This window comes from Morone saxatilis, unplaced genomic scaffold (assembly GCF_004916995.1).
Source record: "Morone saxatilis isolate NCDOM2014 unplaced genomic scaffold, NCSU_SB_2.0 Contig12, whole genome shotgun sequence".
NCBI classification, from domain to species: domain Eukaryota; kingdom Metazoa; phylum Chordata; class Actinopteri; family Moronidae; genus Morone; species Morone saxatilis.
In genome coordinates, this window is record NW_023339674.1 from 16,710,874 (window position 1) to 16,728,520 (window position 17,647).

The 17,647-nt window shown below is 40.9% G+C and overlaps 1 protein-coding gene across 4 annotated transcripts; it reads left to right on the forward strand.

The window, feature by feature from the left end:
* The first annotated feature begins 422 nt into the window (after window positions 1–422).
* On the forward strand, window positions 423–15,627 carry fyco1a (FYVE and coiled-coil domain autophagy adaptor 1a). Of its 4 annotated transcripts, none has more exons than XM_035652856.1 (18): window positions 423–507; window positions 2,041–2,155; window positions 2,926–3,032; window positions 3,198–3,323; window positions 3,473–3,579; window positions 4,078–4,221; window positions 4,353–4,446; window positions 4,559–7,063; window positions 8,057–8,149; window positions 8,923–9,041; window positions 9,133–9,300; window positions 10,238–10,384; window positions 10,501–10,730; window positions 11,108–11,261; window positions 12,556–12,648; window positions 12,752–12,962; window positions 14,277–14,386; window positions 14,607–15,627. In XM_035652856.1, exons 2-18 carry the CDS (start codon window positions 2,095–2,097, stop codon window positions 14,680–14,682), a joined length of 4,545 nt encoding a protein of 1,514 aa, XP_035508749.1. In that variant the 5' UTR covers window positions 423–507; window positions 2,041–2,094; the 3' UTR covers window positions 14,683–15,627. The 4 variants fall into 4 exon arrangements, with proteins under 4 accessions (XP_035508749.1, XP_035508751.1, XP_035508750.1 ...); XM_035652858.1 differs by having other exon boundaries at window positions 448–507; window positions 2,044–2,155; window positions 14,607–14,682; XM_035652857.1 differs by lacking the exon at window positions 423–507 and adding an exon at window positions 551–751 and having other exon boundaries at window positions 14,607–14,682.
* Window positions 15,628–17,647: the final 2,020 nt, after the last annotated feature.

A 17,647-nucleotide genomic window follows, 5' to 3' on the forward strand; every position in this document is an offset into this window, starting at 1 on the left:
ACTTTTGACTGGTAGTGTATATGTTTTTGTATTTGTACTTGTACTGCCACCTGTAATCAGACTTTGGAAATTTGACTTTAAAGGGGTACTCCAGCAATTTAAAGTTGCACTTTGATAATGTTCAGGCACAAAAAAAAAAGGGTCAAAATTAATGGAGCAGAGGCGGAGATGTCCGGACGTTTTCGTCCTTACTATGGGTCAAGCTTTGGCTCTTACATTCCACATTACTGCAACCAATAGCATCTTTTCATTAGAGCCTCCATGAAAAGTGTGGCAAGTATTAAATAACGTTATATGTCGTTGATCACATGACACCTCTGTTTACTCTGCTGTGACAACCAAACATGCAGTTTCAGAGTCCTGCCTACCAACCACGTAGCCATTGGACCGTCGGCTACATGTCGCTGTGTCATTGGACCGCACAGTATCAATCACGACACTTTAAACAAGTTCGTATGTACACACAAACGACCTGGGTTGTTATGGACTTGAGCCATATCTGTAAAAGTATGTCAAAGTTATTATTCTTTTCATATTGTTTCACCAGCAACTACCTAGAAACACGTTAGATGATGCAAGTTACTGCTTATCGGTGATGTCAAGGTTATTTTCAAAATGTCTGTCAAAGGATCACCGTGTCAAAGCTAAATATAACGTCACTGAGACAGCTACAAAAACACACAAAAAAAGAGCTTTAAAAGCTTGAGCTGGCGGCTGTGTGCTCTTGTCTGTCGTCTTCGATGTTAGAAAGGTAATTTTAGCGCTGTAAGAGCTGATAGTAAGTGTTGTAAAACTATTCTTGGGGTTTTTTCAAACTGTTTAGGCTTAAAACCCCAACAAACGTTAACCTAGTTAGCCGTTAGCCAGTCTGACGTCCGTCAACTCATAAAGTTGTTTTAATAACGTTACCACAGTGTTAATGCCTGTGTATTAATATATAGGTTGTGGCTGGTCGCACACCGCAACAGTATGGACACTTTCTTAATGTCATAGGTGTTATCTGGCATACTCATTGTGTGCTTTGTCTAGTTCCTCATAGCTAACCAACAGGAGGAGGTTACAGGAAAACAGTAACACTTACACGATGGCCAGGAATACGTGCAGTACTACCTCAGTGTTTGTTATAAACAGTGTGTGTTATAAACACTGTATCAGAGAGGTATTACTGAACTTAACTGGTCATTTTTGTAGCCAGAACTTGTGGTGATGGCGTTTTATGAACATTGGGGTGGAAATGTTCTCCTTAGTAATGAGGTCTTGTTGCACGGATAGTGTATTGGGTCCACAAGCTGTTCTTACCGCTTATACAGGAGATTCTGTACATGTCACATACAGACTTATAATCTAATATATGGTTTAATGTACTGAATTTCACTGTGTGGTTATGTAAAAGCATGGGAATTGTACATTTTGTAACATGTCTCTTTTCTTTTGGTTCTGCATTATTGAAGTACATTTTCTTGAAGAATAACAAGTACTAAGTACTAAATGATAAGAGTGGGTTAGTCTAGTTTTAACCAGTATTTTGCAAGAACCATTAGGTATTTTTCCTTACCTAATGACTCTTTTGTTGCTCCTACAGTGATCAAAGTGTAAAGAAAAAACTTCCCTCAATAAATCATTAATGGACTTTGTTGTTGCATAAGCATGTAATTATTTTTATGTGTTTAGGAGTGTGTCATCGAATGTTACCAAAACAGATGCGTAGTTTGACTGATATTAATAAAAGGTCACAGTTGAACAGTACCTGGTTGTCAGAACTTCAGAATGTATAAAGTGACATTTTTTTTATTCTACAGATTATACAGTATCAGATCAAGTTGTATATGTGACAGACCATTATATCCCTGTCAGACTGACTTTCAGGCCTGTACATTTTCTGCACAGAATTCGGCAATGTACTCATTATGGGAACTCTCATTAATGTGTAGCATCTCTATGTGTATCACGTGTGCCCATGATTGGCCACAAGAGAGTACAGTATGTTGGAGCATTCATGTCAATCTTTTGTTCCTGACTGCTTCTGATTCTCTGATTCAGCAGACTGGATGTGACCCCGTGACCCCTGGTTGCCAGGGAGAGAGCAGTGGGGCCATGGCTGTTGGGGCTACTGTCGGGGAGAGCCAACTCCAGAGGATTATCCGAGATCTGCATGGTACGCCAGCTTTATGTGTGTGCGCCTGTTCGTGTGAGTGTGTGTGAATAGATTGGCTGCAGGCAGTTGTTGGCTGACATAGTGTGACTGAAGAGAAGAGAAAGGAGAGATAGAAAGGTTTGCCATCATGTCATAACCTTAGTTTCAGTGTCAAGTCTAAGTACAGTCTTTACATCTGGAGCTACCTGACCTCTCCTGCTCATCAAATCATTTGGGAAAACGTGCATCCGACCACACATTCCCATAGTAAGGGTGTGGTGGAAGCTTCTGTCAGCATGCAACGAGACAGAAAGTGCGTACTGAGAGTGCACCCATCACAGGTGTCCTTCCAGTTTTTGCGATGGATACGAGGCAAGTGGTTGATTTTCAGACTAGCTGTGCTTGGAGAGGGTGGGGTTTCAAAAAAATGTAGGGGGTGTTTGTGTGTGAATGTGTAACCAAAATGCACCAAGATGTGAAAATAGTACAGCCATACAGTGTATAGTTTTATATGTCTTTTTTTTTTTTTTTTAGGCCATGTGACTTTTGGTAATTTCTAAGAGGATAACAATTTTTCGTTTGCCTTCCTGCTTCTTCTTCAATGAAGACTAGCTGTTCAATTTTTTTTAGCCTAAAACACATTTTTATATTATGTGTGTATCTTTAAGAAGCATGTGTCTTTTGCCTTTTAAATGTGTTTCCCACAGGGAATCTACCATCCACCTGTTTGTATGAATCCAGTTTAAATCATCCCTGATCTTTTTTTCATTTTTGAACTATGTGAATTTCAGAGGCTGTTGCAGAGCTTGCAAGGGAGTACAGGGAAAGTGGGGAGCCAATCACTGATGACAGTACCAACCTGCACAAATTCTCCTACAAACTGGAGTACCTGCTCCAGGTGTGATTTTGCTTATATTGCCACACATGACGCAGTGAATCCAAATTACTCAAGGAACATGTGAATAAATAAATAATTAATGATTCCTAAATAAAACACAGGCCTAAAAAAATCCATGTTCAACAGGTTCTTTGTTGCAACTATATCTATATATCTATCTTTCAGTTTGACCAGAAGGAGAAGACCACATTTCTTGGTACAAAGAAGGATTATTGGGATTACTTCAATGACTGTTTGGCTAAGATCAAAGGAGCCAATGATGGGATCCGCTTTGTCAAATCCATCGCTGAGGTGTGAAGAATTTCGTTGTTGTTACTGAGAATGAGAAATAATTTTTTCTTTTTAATTTTATAGAATAGAAATGATAAAAGTGTAACGCATATGAAGTCAACACTGGTTAAAAGCTCTGTGTTTAACCATGTCTTCTTTTGCTTTGATAGCTGAAAACATCTCTGGGGAAAGGGCGAGCGTTTATCCGTTACTCCCTGGTACATCAGCGTTTGGCTGACACCCTGCAGCAGTGCCTGATGAACCAGAGAGTCACCAGGTAAAACTCTTCTTTTATTTACGAAGAATGGATGACTTTTGTTGAAGTGCAAGAAAAACTGATTAGAAAAATGGAAACTGGTGTATATGTCACTTCCTTATTTGCAAAAACCGAATGTTGGTGTTTTACTTCATCATTTCCCTTTCTTTTAAATGGAACTAGTGCTTCTGAAGTTTAGTAGTTGAATATGAACAACAGTCTAACTAAGAAGAATTAAGTTGACTTACTTAGTTCAGAATAGGTATGTGTTGTACCAAGCAGAGAAATACACCATTACAAGGACAAATCTTTATCTTAAAGAGGCAAAAAGCTGTCAGCCATAAACAATTTACTCTCTAAGCTATGCAACGTGGCTTGTTTTGAGAAATGTCTGAATTTCCTGGTTTAGATCATTTCTAGAGTCAAAATATTAATCAAAACTTCCTTTTTCAACCACTATGATTGTTTCCAGTTGTTCTGTTTCCTATTGTAACTTCTTCTTAATTTCTCTTCCCGTAGTGACTGGTACTATGCAAGAAGCCCCTTCTTGAAGCCCCACCTTAGTGTTGACATAATCAGTCACCTGTATGAACTCAATGAGGTCCAGTTTGATGTGGCTTCCAGAGGACATGATCTTGATGCCTCCTGGCCTACTTTTGCAAGGTAACAAAGCATATCATCAACATAACATGCATAGCAGATAAAAGCTACGAAAATGTCTAAATAAGCGTCCAGAAATTATTACAGAAACAGGTGTGTCTGAATGCAGCTAACATTTCTCTTTTAATCAACAGAAGGACACTGGGAAGTGCAAACTCACCTGGCCACATGTGGAAACCACCCAGTCGCAGTTCCAGTATTAACAGTCTTGCCAGCACCTACTCCCAGGTAACTGACATACATCTGAAATAACATCCTGTCATTTTTCAGAACTGTAGAATATTCATCACTGTACCTCTGTTCCTTCCCTTCTCCTTTGGTTTCCCTCACAACCATCCAGCAAGCACCTGAGTTTCCATCTAGCCCTGACTATGGTCAGGGTCTGCTGAATGACCTAAATGAGTCTCTGCCTGCCTGCACTGAAGATACCAGCACAGTTGAAGACCTTCGCTTGGAGCTGGACCAGTCAGAGTTAAAGCAGCGAGAGCTCCTAGATAAGTTGCAGCAGCTGGGCGAGGAGGCTACTGAGCTCAGGGGGGTAGTTGAGGCGCTCCAGAGGCAGCTGGATGTTTCCCTTGCTGCCCAAGAGCAGCAGCAGGGCTTGCAGGGAGAACTCAAGGCTCTACAGAGAAGCGAGGAGGTTCTTTCTAGAGAGGTGGAAGCACTCAGAAATGGGGAAAAAGCCAGGGAGGCTGAACAACAACTGCTTCAGGAAAAACTGGCAGCTGCTGAGGGAAAAAACATAGAGCTTCTGGCCAAGTTGGATGGGGTTCTGAATGAGAAAGGCCAGCAGGCAGCCAGTTACTTTGATTCAGCTCAAAAGATACACGAGTTGCTGGACAGATTGAAAGAAGCAGAGAAAGGGAAGATGGAAGCTGTAGCTGAGGTAGAGGAAAAGAAGAGACAAGCAGAGAGGCTAGAGGAGGAGTTGAGAGTCAAAGAGGCAGCTGCAAAGGATGGTGAAACACAACTCGGAGCATTAGTTGCATCTGCGTCTGAGGAGAAGACCAAGTTGGAGGCGAAAGTGGAGGAACAGTGCAGTGCCCTTGATAAGCTGCAGGGGGCCTTGACAGTGAGAGAAAAGGAGGCAAGCAATCTACAAATGCAGCTGCAGGACCTCCAAAAATCTCTAGAGGAGAAGGAGAAAGAGTTGGAGGAGGTGAAGAGCAGGGCCAGCCAAGATAAAGATGAAATGCAGAAGAATGTTGGTGGCTTAAAAGAGTCTTTAGAAACAGAAGTCACTGCTCTTAAGGAGCAGCTAAAAAGGAAAGAGACAGAGCTTACCTCAAGCTGTAAGACACTACAAAAGCTAGAAGCCAAGAACCAAAGCCTGACCAAACAGACAGAAAAACTGACCACTAACCTTGTTGAGCTGGAGGGTAACGTCAAAGAACAAGCCACAAAGATAGAAGACTACAAGACGCAGTGTGGCAATCTAATGGACCTAAATGAGAAACTGCTGACTACGGTGAAGAAAAATAAGGAGCTGAAGAAGGAGATGGCAGACAACAGAGCGCTTCTTGAAGCTGAATTAGCAGCTCTACGGGCTTCTGAGAAACAGCTTCGAGGACAGCTCGATGATACCAAGATGACAGTGGATGAAAAAGAGAAGCACCTGCGTGAGGAGAACCGCAAGCTGGATGAGAGTCTGCAGCGAGCCACCATGGCTGCACAGCTGTCAGAAGCCACATCAAAGCGGCTGGAGCAAGAGAACCAGAGTTTGAGAGAGGAGCAGGACACCGTGAAAGCAGCTCTCAGCCGCATGCAAGCTGACCTGAAGAGTGTTCACGGGCAAATCGGAGAGCTGGAGAAGAACTTAGGAGCTTCGCGCAAGAATGAAGCAAGCCTTCAAGAACAGCTCCAAGCCAAAGAGGCCCAGTTAGACAGTAAAGAGAAGAACCTTGTTGAGCTGCAGTCCAGGTTAAACACTCTGGAGGCCAGGGAGAAGGAGCTGGAGATTGCCAAAGCTGCTGCAGAAGCAACCTGTGCTAAACAGACAGAGGTGATTGAAAGGGTTACGTCTCAAAAGCAGGAAATGGAGAAATCTCAGCTGGAGAGGAGTGCGGTCCAAGCAAAGGAGAGCCAGGAGGTGACAAGCAAACTGACTGTGGTTGAGGGCCAGTTGGAGGTGAGCATGAAAGACGTGTCCAGACTCCAGGCAGATATCCTGGATCTCAAGGTGCAGGTAAAGAGGTCTGAGGAGGAAAAGTTAAAATCACAAGCACAGCTGGAGGTGACGGAGGCTCAAAGGGATGAGTTCAGGACTCTGACCGAGCAGCTTAAAGCCCAGACAGAGGCACTGAATCAGAGGCATATAACAGAGCTTATGGAGTGCAAAAAGAAAGAAGAGGCGCTGATTGAACAGCGTGACAGAGAAGTAGCTGCCCATGCCGAATTGGCTATCTCTGCGGCTGCCATCCGAGAAGAGTTGTCCACCCTCAAGGCAGAAAATGACAGACTGGCCTCAGAGAACAGCGAGATACGTGAGGGTCTACACAGGGCAAACACAGAGATGGCGGAGCTGGGGATGACCATCTGTAAGCTAGGTGCAGAGAAGGAGGAGGCCAGAGAGCATTGGGAAGGCGACACTGCCAGGATCGAAGAGCTGGAGAAAGAGGTGGAGCGAATAGTAGACAGCATGGCAGAACTACGGCTGGAGAATACCAAACTAAGAGAGGAGCTGACACAGAAGGAGGAACTTCCAGAGACTATCAAGGAGCTCCAGGAGAAGCTGGAAAAGGCCAAGTCCCAAATGAAGAATGCTAAGGACTCCAGCCGAGAGGAGGTGGAGGCTGTCAAGTTCCAAATGAGTTCAGAAAGCATGAATTATCAGGTCCAGGTGAAGGTGAGTCAGAATCTGTTAATCATGTCTCGTATTACACTTATTTTGGTTCTACTGATTCTTCGCACTGCAGTTCTTAGTTTATTGGCCCCATTTACACCTGGGATTAACATAACATAAAATGACATCCGATACTTGGCATTTAAACTGGTAATAAAATGCGGTTTTCGATTTTCGATCTCGATTGTTCCCACACTGTGAACTCAATATGCAAATTAGTGAGATGGCACTGGCTGACTTGTTAATAGTCTTGGTGTGTGCCAGACCAAGGCAAGCAATGCCACGAATGGACGTCATCATTTTTAAATAATTTTTTGTGAGGGACGTTTGTACCTTTTACAAGGCTTGCTGAAGATAGCAAACAGAAGTGGAGTTAGGGGACCTTCGAACTTGTTGGGCTGATTTGTGTCTTAAGAATGTGGTCGTGCTGTAAGAATTGCATTTGCATTTGGCTGAGATCCGCTCACAATCCCAGACTGACCACCTCCAAATGTGGCCCAGCTGAAACTAATCCCATTCTGATACCAATGCGTTTCCTTATACACATAACGTGTCCAGATAAAGGTGTAAATGGGGTAATGTGTGTCAGAATATCCAAGTTACCTCTTGGGATGGCATTCCACCACTTTGGTCCAGCCTGAAATATTGTATATCGTATAGTATTGGCTGGATTGCCAAGAAATTTTGTTCAGACATGCATGGTCCCCAGAGGATTAAACCTGATAACGTTGGTGATCCCTGACTTTTCAGCTAGTGCCACCAGTCAAAATCTTAATTTCAAATTTCAAATGACCATGTACTTGCAAATCTAATGACATTCCCATCAGCCTCAGTTGTACTTTGTGTTAATTAGCAGTTAAGTAGGTGAATGTGGCAAAAATCAGCATGTTAGTATTGTCATTGTAAGCATATTTAGCTCAGTACATTCTCACAGTGGTGCTAGCATGGCGAGCACTCTTCTTATTTTCATTTTCTTATGTTACTTTTGCATTTCAGAATGTGAATGAGCAGCTGGACAAGGTGAAAGCCCAGCTGCAGGAGGAGCAGAAGAATGTGTCCAGCTTGCAGGCCAAAGTGTCTGAACTAGAGGTCTGTTTCTTTCAAGCATCAAATACAGTGATGTCACGGTTACATAAGTACATACATGGTGGAGAATGTGTTCTGTAACATAGTGTTATATAAAAATACACCATCAGAAAAATTGTGTGATGTACCCACTCTTTCAAGTCTAAAAATATGATGTATGATTAAGAGAAGACTGTAGATAGGTAGCGAGCAAGATCCTATATGTACATACCCTGGAGCAGGCACCAACGCCTTTATCATTAGTGGATTTTCAGAAGGAATGGAAAAAAGGAAGCCACACACCACATGGGACATAATAACAGGCAGATTATTTGTTTAGCACTCATTAACAGTAGATGATTATGCAAAATGTTTTTTTCAGTTTTTTATAATGAGACACCTTGATTGCTTGAGCAGTTTTCTTTGATTATAGAAGGTTGAATAGATGCAAAATCGCTGTAGTGTACTGATCCTAATCCAATCAATACCTCATGAAATTGCTTTGAGATAATAGTCAAAGTTTTGCTCTATGGTTTGATGTGTTTATAGATATATATATATAATATGATTAAATACGATTTAATTAAGGTTGGGTTATTTCAAAAGCTGTTATCAGATTTTACTCAATTACATGTTTCAGTATGTTCTCTATTGCAAAATGCATCAGCAGAAATATTTTTTTGTAGCACAGCACTTGAAATTTATTGAATTCATTCAACAGTACTAAGAACAGTTTAAGAAGTGTTTAAACTATGGAAACAAAATGACGGGTATTTTTATGTGTGTGTTTTATAAAGGCTTTGAATGAGCAGTATTTGCAGCTAACTGGCGAGAAGGATGCTCACATCACAAAGACAGAAGCAACCATTCGTGAGGGTGAGAGCGAGATTCAGCAACTGAGAGATGCCGTAACCAGGTGCGTTTATGTACCAGTAATACCTGTGAATTTCATCTTTTGATGAAAAAAAGAGCTACTGACTAATCTTCCTCGCACCTATTCCCATCAGTGCTGAAGAAGCACACGTGGCTATGCAGAAGGTCAGCGAGGAATTGGAGCAGAAACTCAAGACAGCAGAAGCTGACAAACAAAGTCAGTGCCTGAAGATGACTGCAGAGATCGATGACCTCAACAGAACCAAGACAAACCTTGAAGAGCGGCTCATCGAGCTTATAAGGTATGCCCTGTCTCTAGTACAGCTGTCAGCAGCGTCAAGGCTGTCTATTGCAACAGGCATTTCATTTCTTAATGAAGAAAAGGGTTAAAGTTCATTTTATCCTTGGATGTCTACACCTTGTTATGTTTGGTTGCTGCCTGCTCTTTGATAGTCCCACTGGGGAGTCTATATTTTGAATTAGTTCTTCCAGTAAGAGCAGTTCTCTGGTGTTGTTATACTTGACATTGATGGGGGGAAATTAGGTTTGAGGTGCAGGGGAAAAGGCTTCATTGAATGCTGAGATAATAGACTGAGAACAGGTCTGACAGAGAGACTTTGACAGAGAAGACAGCAGGAAAAGTAATATTGAGAGTCCAACGTGAGAGGTGAAGTGTGGTAGAGAAATGCTACTGAATAGAACAACAGCCTTTTATGCATCATGTTTCACTGGGTTGAGGAACCACGGTTGCCTCAAAAGCTTTCATACTCTGCAAGGGATGAAACACAAATGCAGTGATTCAGTCAACTCCTCTGGGATGTGCCCACATGATTTCTGTTATTTCTACTTTTGTATTATTCGTGCCTTCATTGTTCTTCTCAGTGGCATTGTTTCGGGAAATGAGGCTACTTCCGGTATATATCCAACATGTTAAAAAAATTACAGTTCAATTCAAGTACACAACATCCTAAATGTGTTCAGTCATCAAAGATCATTAAGTGGGAAACATACCAGGTAAACCACAGGCAACATCATAAGGTTAGTGAAGTTTATTTTACAGTACAGCCAGCCAGTTTTGAGATATTGAGCCTTACATGGTTTAACATGCAACAGTTGAATTCATCCATGTGAAGGAAATATTTTCGACATTTTAAATTCGGTCGCAGGCCAAGATTTGTTAAAGCAGCGCAGAATGACACTAAACCTCTATGAATTTGTCTTTTTTGTGCATTACATCAGGGACAAAGATACTCTGTGGCAGAAGTCAGACGCTCTAGAGTTTGAGCAGAAACTGCGAGCAGAGGAGCGCTGGTGGTTAGTGGAGGCCACTAACTGCCTCGGATGCCAGGGCCAGTTCACCTGGTTTCTGCGCAAACATCACTGCAGGTGGGCTTTAAGTTGCTACATGGGGCTTTCTCAAAATGCAAGACATAAAAAATAAAACTGTAGGTCTAATATGGATGAAATCTCCTTTATTTTTTCATACATTAATCATTTTTTAGGCTCTGTGGTCGCATCTTCTGCTACTACTGCAGCAACAACTTTGTGATGACCAAGCATAGTGGGAAGAAGGAGCGCTGCTGCAGGGACTGTTACACCCAACACAGTGCAGTGGTGGAAAGGTTCACAGTGGGAGAGCTGAGTCCTTCAGACATTCAGCCTCCTCCACCTGGAGTTGGACCTCAGCCACCTTCTGAACCAGCCCCATACAAACCCACTCCCAGGGTAACAGGTGAGAGGCAAGCTGGGGAGAAAAACACTAACTTGACAACTGGACACTTGGCCCAAACATTTATTGCTGTAGTTCTCCAGCCACCTGTTCTTGTTACTGTAAATTAACTGGGAAGCAGAAGTGAAAAGACTGACTTCGTCATATTGAGGAACAAGGACAGAAACCATTGCCACTGAATTCTTATTCAATAGACAAAAGAGGAAGACGGTGACATTTCTGTTCAGCGAATGTTTTGCTTTTATTTTAAAGCTGCATAATCTTACATCTGTTTTTGTAGTGGCTAAGTTTACTGTGTTTACTGTGTAATCAGAAAACTACTAAACAGAAAAGGGTACATTATTCTAATAGTTAAATTCATACATTCTTGTTCCTTCCAGTTTCAGACCCCAGCAACAGATCGGATGATGGAGCTTATGACATAATCACAGAAGAGGAAGTTAATGGCGTCTATGACAGTGATACCACCTCCCAGACCACAGGAGGCTCCTTTGAGGGAGAGCAAGACAGACGGCCTCCAGGAGCACTGGATATGTGAGTGTATATGGGGACAGAGCAGATTTCTGAGTCATTATGTGACTCTGTCCTTTTGGTCAGACTCCTCAGCTGAAGGTCAGACAGTCACAACACAAGATACCACCGCTTAGTGCTGAGCTCCTGAAATTGCAGAGTTTTAAAGACATAAGTGCTTTGGGTTACACACATCCTCACATCAACATCCAGGCTTCTCTGGTCAATTATTGCTCTAAGAACAGTGACAACTGCACACAGTATGTATGAAGTGAACATATACACACTGTATATAGTGCTGGATGATTTAAAATACACAAAATATAATGGTTTTATGAGAAATGTAAAAATGTTTCAAATCTTGTTTTGTTCTTAAAGCAGCTAGGTAATTACGCTTTCTTTCAGGTTGCGATGTTGTTTTCACATCAATTGCTTGAACTTTCAATGGTGGGAAGTAGTGAGAAATTGAGAAGTGAACTAGTTCCGTGTTTTCAACAATGCACCATGAATTGGTCAGGGGAAATTAAAGAGCGAGTGTGTCAATTCTGCCTGTATACTGACCTTTAATATTCAGTGTTTTATTTTTTTTATTTGTTTTTTTATTCTGTAGAACATACCTGCAGTAAATGTCCCAACACTACTCTTAAAAAAGACAAGAAATGCAGACTTGATTCTGCTTGAATGCTGAAATCTCTAGAGTCGATGCAACTTGAGTTGTTTGCTTTCTGTGTTTCAACACCTTCTGATATTTCCCAATCACAGGATCTCTATAGAACCCTGAGGGGATTCAGCACACATGGTCTGGCCCCTCCCAGTTGTCAGATAGTACTTAGGGTTTGTTCGTCTTGTTTTCGTGGATGAGCAGGAAAAGAAACGTATTGCAAGAATTGAGAAGTGCAACAGGTTTATAGTACTAGAGCTGACGGTGGCGGAATGAGACTAAAGCATTCATGTGTTACCATTAAACTCTACAGAAATGTACATGTGCAGAAGTACTGTCGCATTGCTGTCATCCTAGAATTTATGCACCAAAAATATGAAATAACTGGAAGGAAGATTAGGTAACAATGAATTAAGTTCCGCATAGATTCAACTTAAATTTAAAATAAAGTAAAAGGGATAAAATCTGTAAAAATTTTGGTATGATCTTGAATATGCATACATAATGTGTGAGCTGCACCAGGATACTTAGCATTTTTGGAGTTAAATCATTATAGCGAAGAACAACTTTTGGTTCTGAATGAATCATTATGCCATTCAAGAGTTATATACATTAAAAATAATAATATTATTCATTTAGTCTCTCTGGATTTTGCAGAGGCACAGGAGATGTGACCCCCGATGACCCTGAAGAACATGTTCCCACTGTTCAGGATTCAGAAATCAACCTTCTCAAATCAGGAGAAGTCACGTGAGTCTTGACCTTGGTTTACTTGTTGTGTTAATGTGTGTAACTGAGTGAGTAACTGATATTCATTAACACCACTCTTAAAATGAATTGGCTCTCGTTGCAGGATGGCTGTCCCTCTCAGCATTGATGATATTACTCAGTTTGGCGATGGTTCCAGGGAACTCTTCATCAAGTCCAGCTGTTACAGTGTGATAACTGTTGCTGTGGGTGACTGCGGGCCAACCATCAGCTGGATGTTTTCCTCAGAGCCTAAGAGCATCTCCTTTAGTGTGGTTTATAGGGAATCCACTGATACTCAGGTGGAACAGTCGAAGGTGGGTGTGCTTGTTTTTTGCATTTTATGTTTATGCTCTAAGGCCAATGTGTAGGAGACTCGGTCGTTGTGTGTCTTCCAGTAGAAAAGTCAAGAAAGACAAAAACCAAGGGCAAGGTTGTTACATACTTTCAAATTAAAGTTCATCATAAGGCTGAAGTGAATGCTTTTCAATTGTTAGAAATTGCAGCTATATGAAAACTCAAAAGTTATTACCAGACACAATGGACTGGCTTGTGCATGCTTTTGTGAGCGCTCCCTGCAGAGATTGGGGTTATTTGCTTGATCTTTCAAATATCACCGACCGAGAAAAAACACTGCAGGTTGCCAGTGTTGCTCAGCAGATTGAGGTAAACATCCTGCATTTCAAATGTCAGGGGTTGTCAATGAGTTATGACCTTTCGCCTCATATTCCCATCCCCTCCATATCTTGCCAATATTTCCTAATGTTTCCTAATGTCCTTTTGACTTGAAATTTACTTTTAAAGGTCCAGTGTGTAACATTCAGGAGGATCCACTGTCAGAAATAGAATATAATATTCATAAGTATGGTTTCATTGGGGTATAATCACCTGACTACAGGAATCGTTACCTTTTGTTACCTTAGAATGAGCCGTTTTTATCTACAGATGCGGCAGGTCTCCTTCCATGGAGTTTGCCATGTTGAACTGCCATGTTTCTACAGTAACCCAGAAGGGACAAACCAAACACTGGCTGTAGACAGGGCCTTTCACGTTTTTTGCACAATTCGCAGATAACTGTAGTTTCTCCTTTGCACTTGGAAGGGGAGGGTTAAAACGAGAGAGCTGCAATCTGTAACTACACCCCTAGATGCCGCTAAATCGTACACACTGCCCCTTTAATTCAAAGTGTGTTGGAATTTCCTATATATTACAGTTATGCTGATGATGATCGGATCCTTGCTGTCCAACATAAACAGTCATGTAAGATACCATAAATGTCGTAAACACAAGCCTAGATAATTATAGATAGACTGGGAGATTTGTTGAGCCGGAATTATACTTTCTTTGTCCACGAGTATGCGAGGGTCCGCATGACGTATATTATCAGAACATGACCTAAAGGCTCTGTGTGGACATCTGTGTTCCTGCAATTTGTTGTGACCATGTGTGGAACACATCCTCCGAGTGGACTCCAGGAAGTAGTATAAGTAGAACTGCTGCGCGGGCGTTGTTTCCACAGCTGTCCGTTTTGGAAGTACATGGAGGCCATTAGACAACCTCTGGCACAGCCTTTCACCTGTACATTGTGTTTCACTTCAGACCACTCACCAGTGTTTCTGTTCTTCTCTCAGGTCCTGATTCCTCTGACTCGCTGCAGTTCCCATAAAGAGACAATTCAGGGACAGCTGAAAGTGCGACACCCCGGCCTCTACACACTCATCTTTGACAACTCCTTCTCACGGTATGTGACATCACGCATCCCGAGTCTTCCTCCTAGTGGTTTTAACTCTTACTGTTTTTACCTTCATTTCCTGCCACTACTGGGCATATGTTTGTGTGTGTGTGTTTGTGTGTGTCTGTGTGTACATTTGGCTTTCAAACAGGCTTCCTATTTTGCCTCAGTGTCTCGTTTCAGTTAATGGGATTGCAGTCCTCTGATCAGAGACTTTTTTTTCCAACAGTTTTATCTCCAAGAAGGTCTTCTACCATCTGACAATGGAGAAGCCCATAATCTATGATGGAAGTGACTTTCCCTGAAGCGGGATGATGCACACTCCCACAGAAGCATCAGCATGATGTCACAAATACATCCTGATGTCACTGTGGCAGCTCAAGGGAGAAGAAGAGATTGCAGTTCATTGACTGTTTCTTATTCATTTTACTTTTTTGCTCTTTTTTTTTTCCAAAAACCTGTTTTTACCCAAGTATTTTATGCTTTAAAAACAATGTCTGTATTATTTAACTCTGTGGTGTTAATCTTTTGAGGTGTGCTCATGTTTTAACTGTGGCCTAAGTGAAGTTGTTGTCAACAAGAGGAAAGTGGTTTTGGAAAAGAAAGAGAAATGTTTTTTCATGTTTTAAAAAAAATATATACCAAGTAATATAGATATCTTTAGTTCAGCTGGGGTTAAATTGGTAAGGTGCTCAGTTAGGGTAATGTGGAATTTTGTTATTTCATCCTGTAATTATGGCTTTTTTGTAATTTTGTTATTTCAATTTCGGTTTCGCCTCTGTTTTTTCCAATTATGCTGTTACGTTAGGGAATGTGGATCACTGCAATAGTAGTAACACTATCTGTACGAAATCTGATAAGACTGTTGGTCAGACGACAAATATTTATCTGCAAAAATTGCCTGTTAAGACCCAGGAAATATTTTTGAAATTTACAAAATCATGCATGGCCAGTTCAAAATGTTTGAACTGCTGTGCAATATTTTAATAATCTAATGGTCAAAAGAAGGAGATGAAGTGCAGACAAGTAGTTTGCCGTGGCTTGTTTATGAACTGACTTGTCTGAACACTATGTTTGCACTTTGCCAGTGCAGGAAGGAAACAAAGGAGAAACTAGTAACTAGCCTAGAAAAATACAGTTTCTGTTTTGATTACAAAGCATAATGCACTTTGTGCAACTCTCAGGAGTGGGACATAAAATTGACCTCCAGTGGTATCATGTCCTGATTTTGTATTTTTGAAAACTAAAAAGAAAAGAAAAATCACCATCTGACTGTCTGTGTAAGGAGACCCACCTACAAACCAGCTTTCTCCATCCAGTTTAGAGGATCTAATTAAGCGGAGTGCCTGTACTTTCACAGGCTGACTTAAAGTGTCATTACAATGACATTCAGTTAAAGCATATTAATGGCTGTCAGCTAATGATCTACTGTACTTTCAAAGTGCCTATTAACTCTAATTGCCAGGGATTAGTTTGCTTTAGTAACTGTATATTGTACTCAACCGCACAGAACGTGGCGCTTGGTATGAATTGGTAATATTCTGAAAAAACTTAATTTGAGTGACATTTAAATCACAATATGCACAATATCATGTATTTCAGTTTTATCAGTTGCAATGATTTTTCAATTTGGATTTCATTTTGAGTCTTTTTGTCATATGTTAGATAATCCTCTGCACTGCACTCTCAGTGGTCAAATGGATTGAATATCGTGTGCTGTTTATTGTGTTTTTTTATAGCAAAGCAATAACTAAAAAGTGAGTTTGGTCACTTTGGGACACAACCATTCACTACTTAATGAAGCAAGAGCGTATCTCTGCTGCTTTTGTAGAGATCTGTTTGCGTTTCACATTCAGATCTCTTGTATATTTTTTGATGGGTGTAAATTGGTGCAATTTGTATGCAAAGCCTCATATTTTCTCTACAAAGCTGTAGATTTTATAAATTCTTACAAGCAATATTAAGTCTGTCAAGTTTACATTATGTTTGTCAAAGAATTCACACAGGGAGAGATTTTTTTTTCTACTTGCTGATTTTAAAGGATAATTTTGAAGAAATAAATTGCATGAATCATTCTCAGTGTAACTTGAAATAGACCTGTCAAACATCCAGTAAACATGAATAAAAAATGTGAGGGTGATGATGCCTCTGACATCCACCAATCTATGTGACTTTATGTTTGACAGTTTGGAAACATCAGAACAACAAGATCAACACATTGCTTCTGCATCACTCCTTCAGAAATCTGACATGACCGAAGACGTGAGACGAAGTGCTTCCTGTCAAAACCTCCTATCTAAACTGACATCAGAGGGGGCGTAGAGGGGGTCTGTAGGGCAAATGGTTTTTATGATTCAGAAAAATTCTTCTGCCATTAACCATGAAGGAAAATATCTCACCGTCAGGTCTATTTTGATACAGTATGCTTAAAGTAATAACACCTTAGCAGCAGAGCTGTAGCTGCAGACACCACCATCACGTCGTCTGTATGTTACCTCAGGGAATGTTTAATAGTTCACTGTGTATCATTATTGGACACCAGGTGTGGAAATGGCCCGCCAGGATTATACTCACTGAGTATTAGTTGATTCCCCCCCCTCATTGTGCTGATGTCAGAACCGGTTGTGTTAATGATCTTATTAGAGCTGGAAATATTATCTGATTAATTAGTTGATTAATGGAAAATGAATGTTTTGTCTAGCACAAATGTCAAATATTTCAGTTTCTCAAATGTGAAGGTTTGCTGTTCTTTTTTAATAACTCTGGGGGACTGTTGATTGGACAGAAAAAAACCTATTTGAAGATCACCTTGGGATTAAGACTGATTGATGATTTACTTGAAGCCTAGTTTATAAGACTATTATAAGATAGAGTCCTTTTTGACTAATGGAATTAATTGTCCTGGCATTTCATTCTCTTTTCTTTAATGTAACCCAACATTAAACCATTAAAAAAAATGTAAAAAGTAGAAAAGACCTGTTTTCCACAAAATTGGACGTATTGAAATGCACGAAAATGTCTGGAAATGATCAGAAACAAAGTAAACAAAACATTGTTGTTCCATCAAAGCCAAATATTTTTTTTGTATTTCACCTGTCACTCCTTTAAGAGTGTAAAGTGCACGTTTAGCCTGATGTCTCTAAGACCAGATGTAGTTTGTGTGTTTGGCGACACAGTCAGGCTCAGAAGAGCAAAGGGATGAATCTGACCTAACAGCAGGAGTGAACACCCGCTCAGCCTCAGCTGTAAATCTCACCGGCCGAGCGAGGA

Bases quoted from the DNA above. Each gene is read 5' to 3' on its own strand.
- fyco1a (XM_035652856.1), top strand. From the start codon at position 2,095: ATGGCTGTTGGGGCTACTGTCGGGGAGAGCCAACTCCAGAGGATTATC. The intron at 3,580-4,077 runs GTAAAACTCTTC...CTCTTCCCGTAG, and splicing joins ATGAACCAGAGAGTCACCAG to TGACTGGTACTATGCAAGAA. The intron at 4,447-4,558 runs GTAACTGACATA...ACAACCATCCAG, and splicing joins TTGCCAGCACCTACTCCCAG to CAAGCACCTGAGTTTCCATC.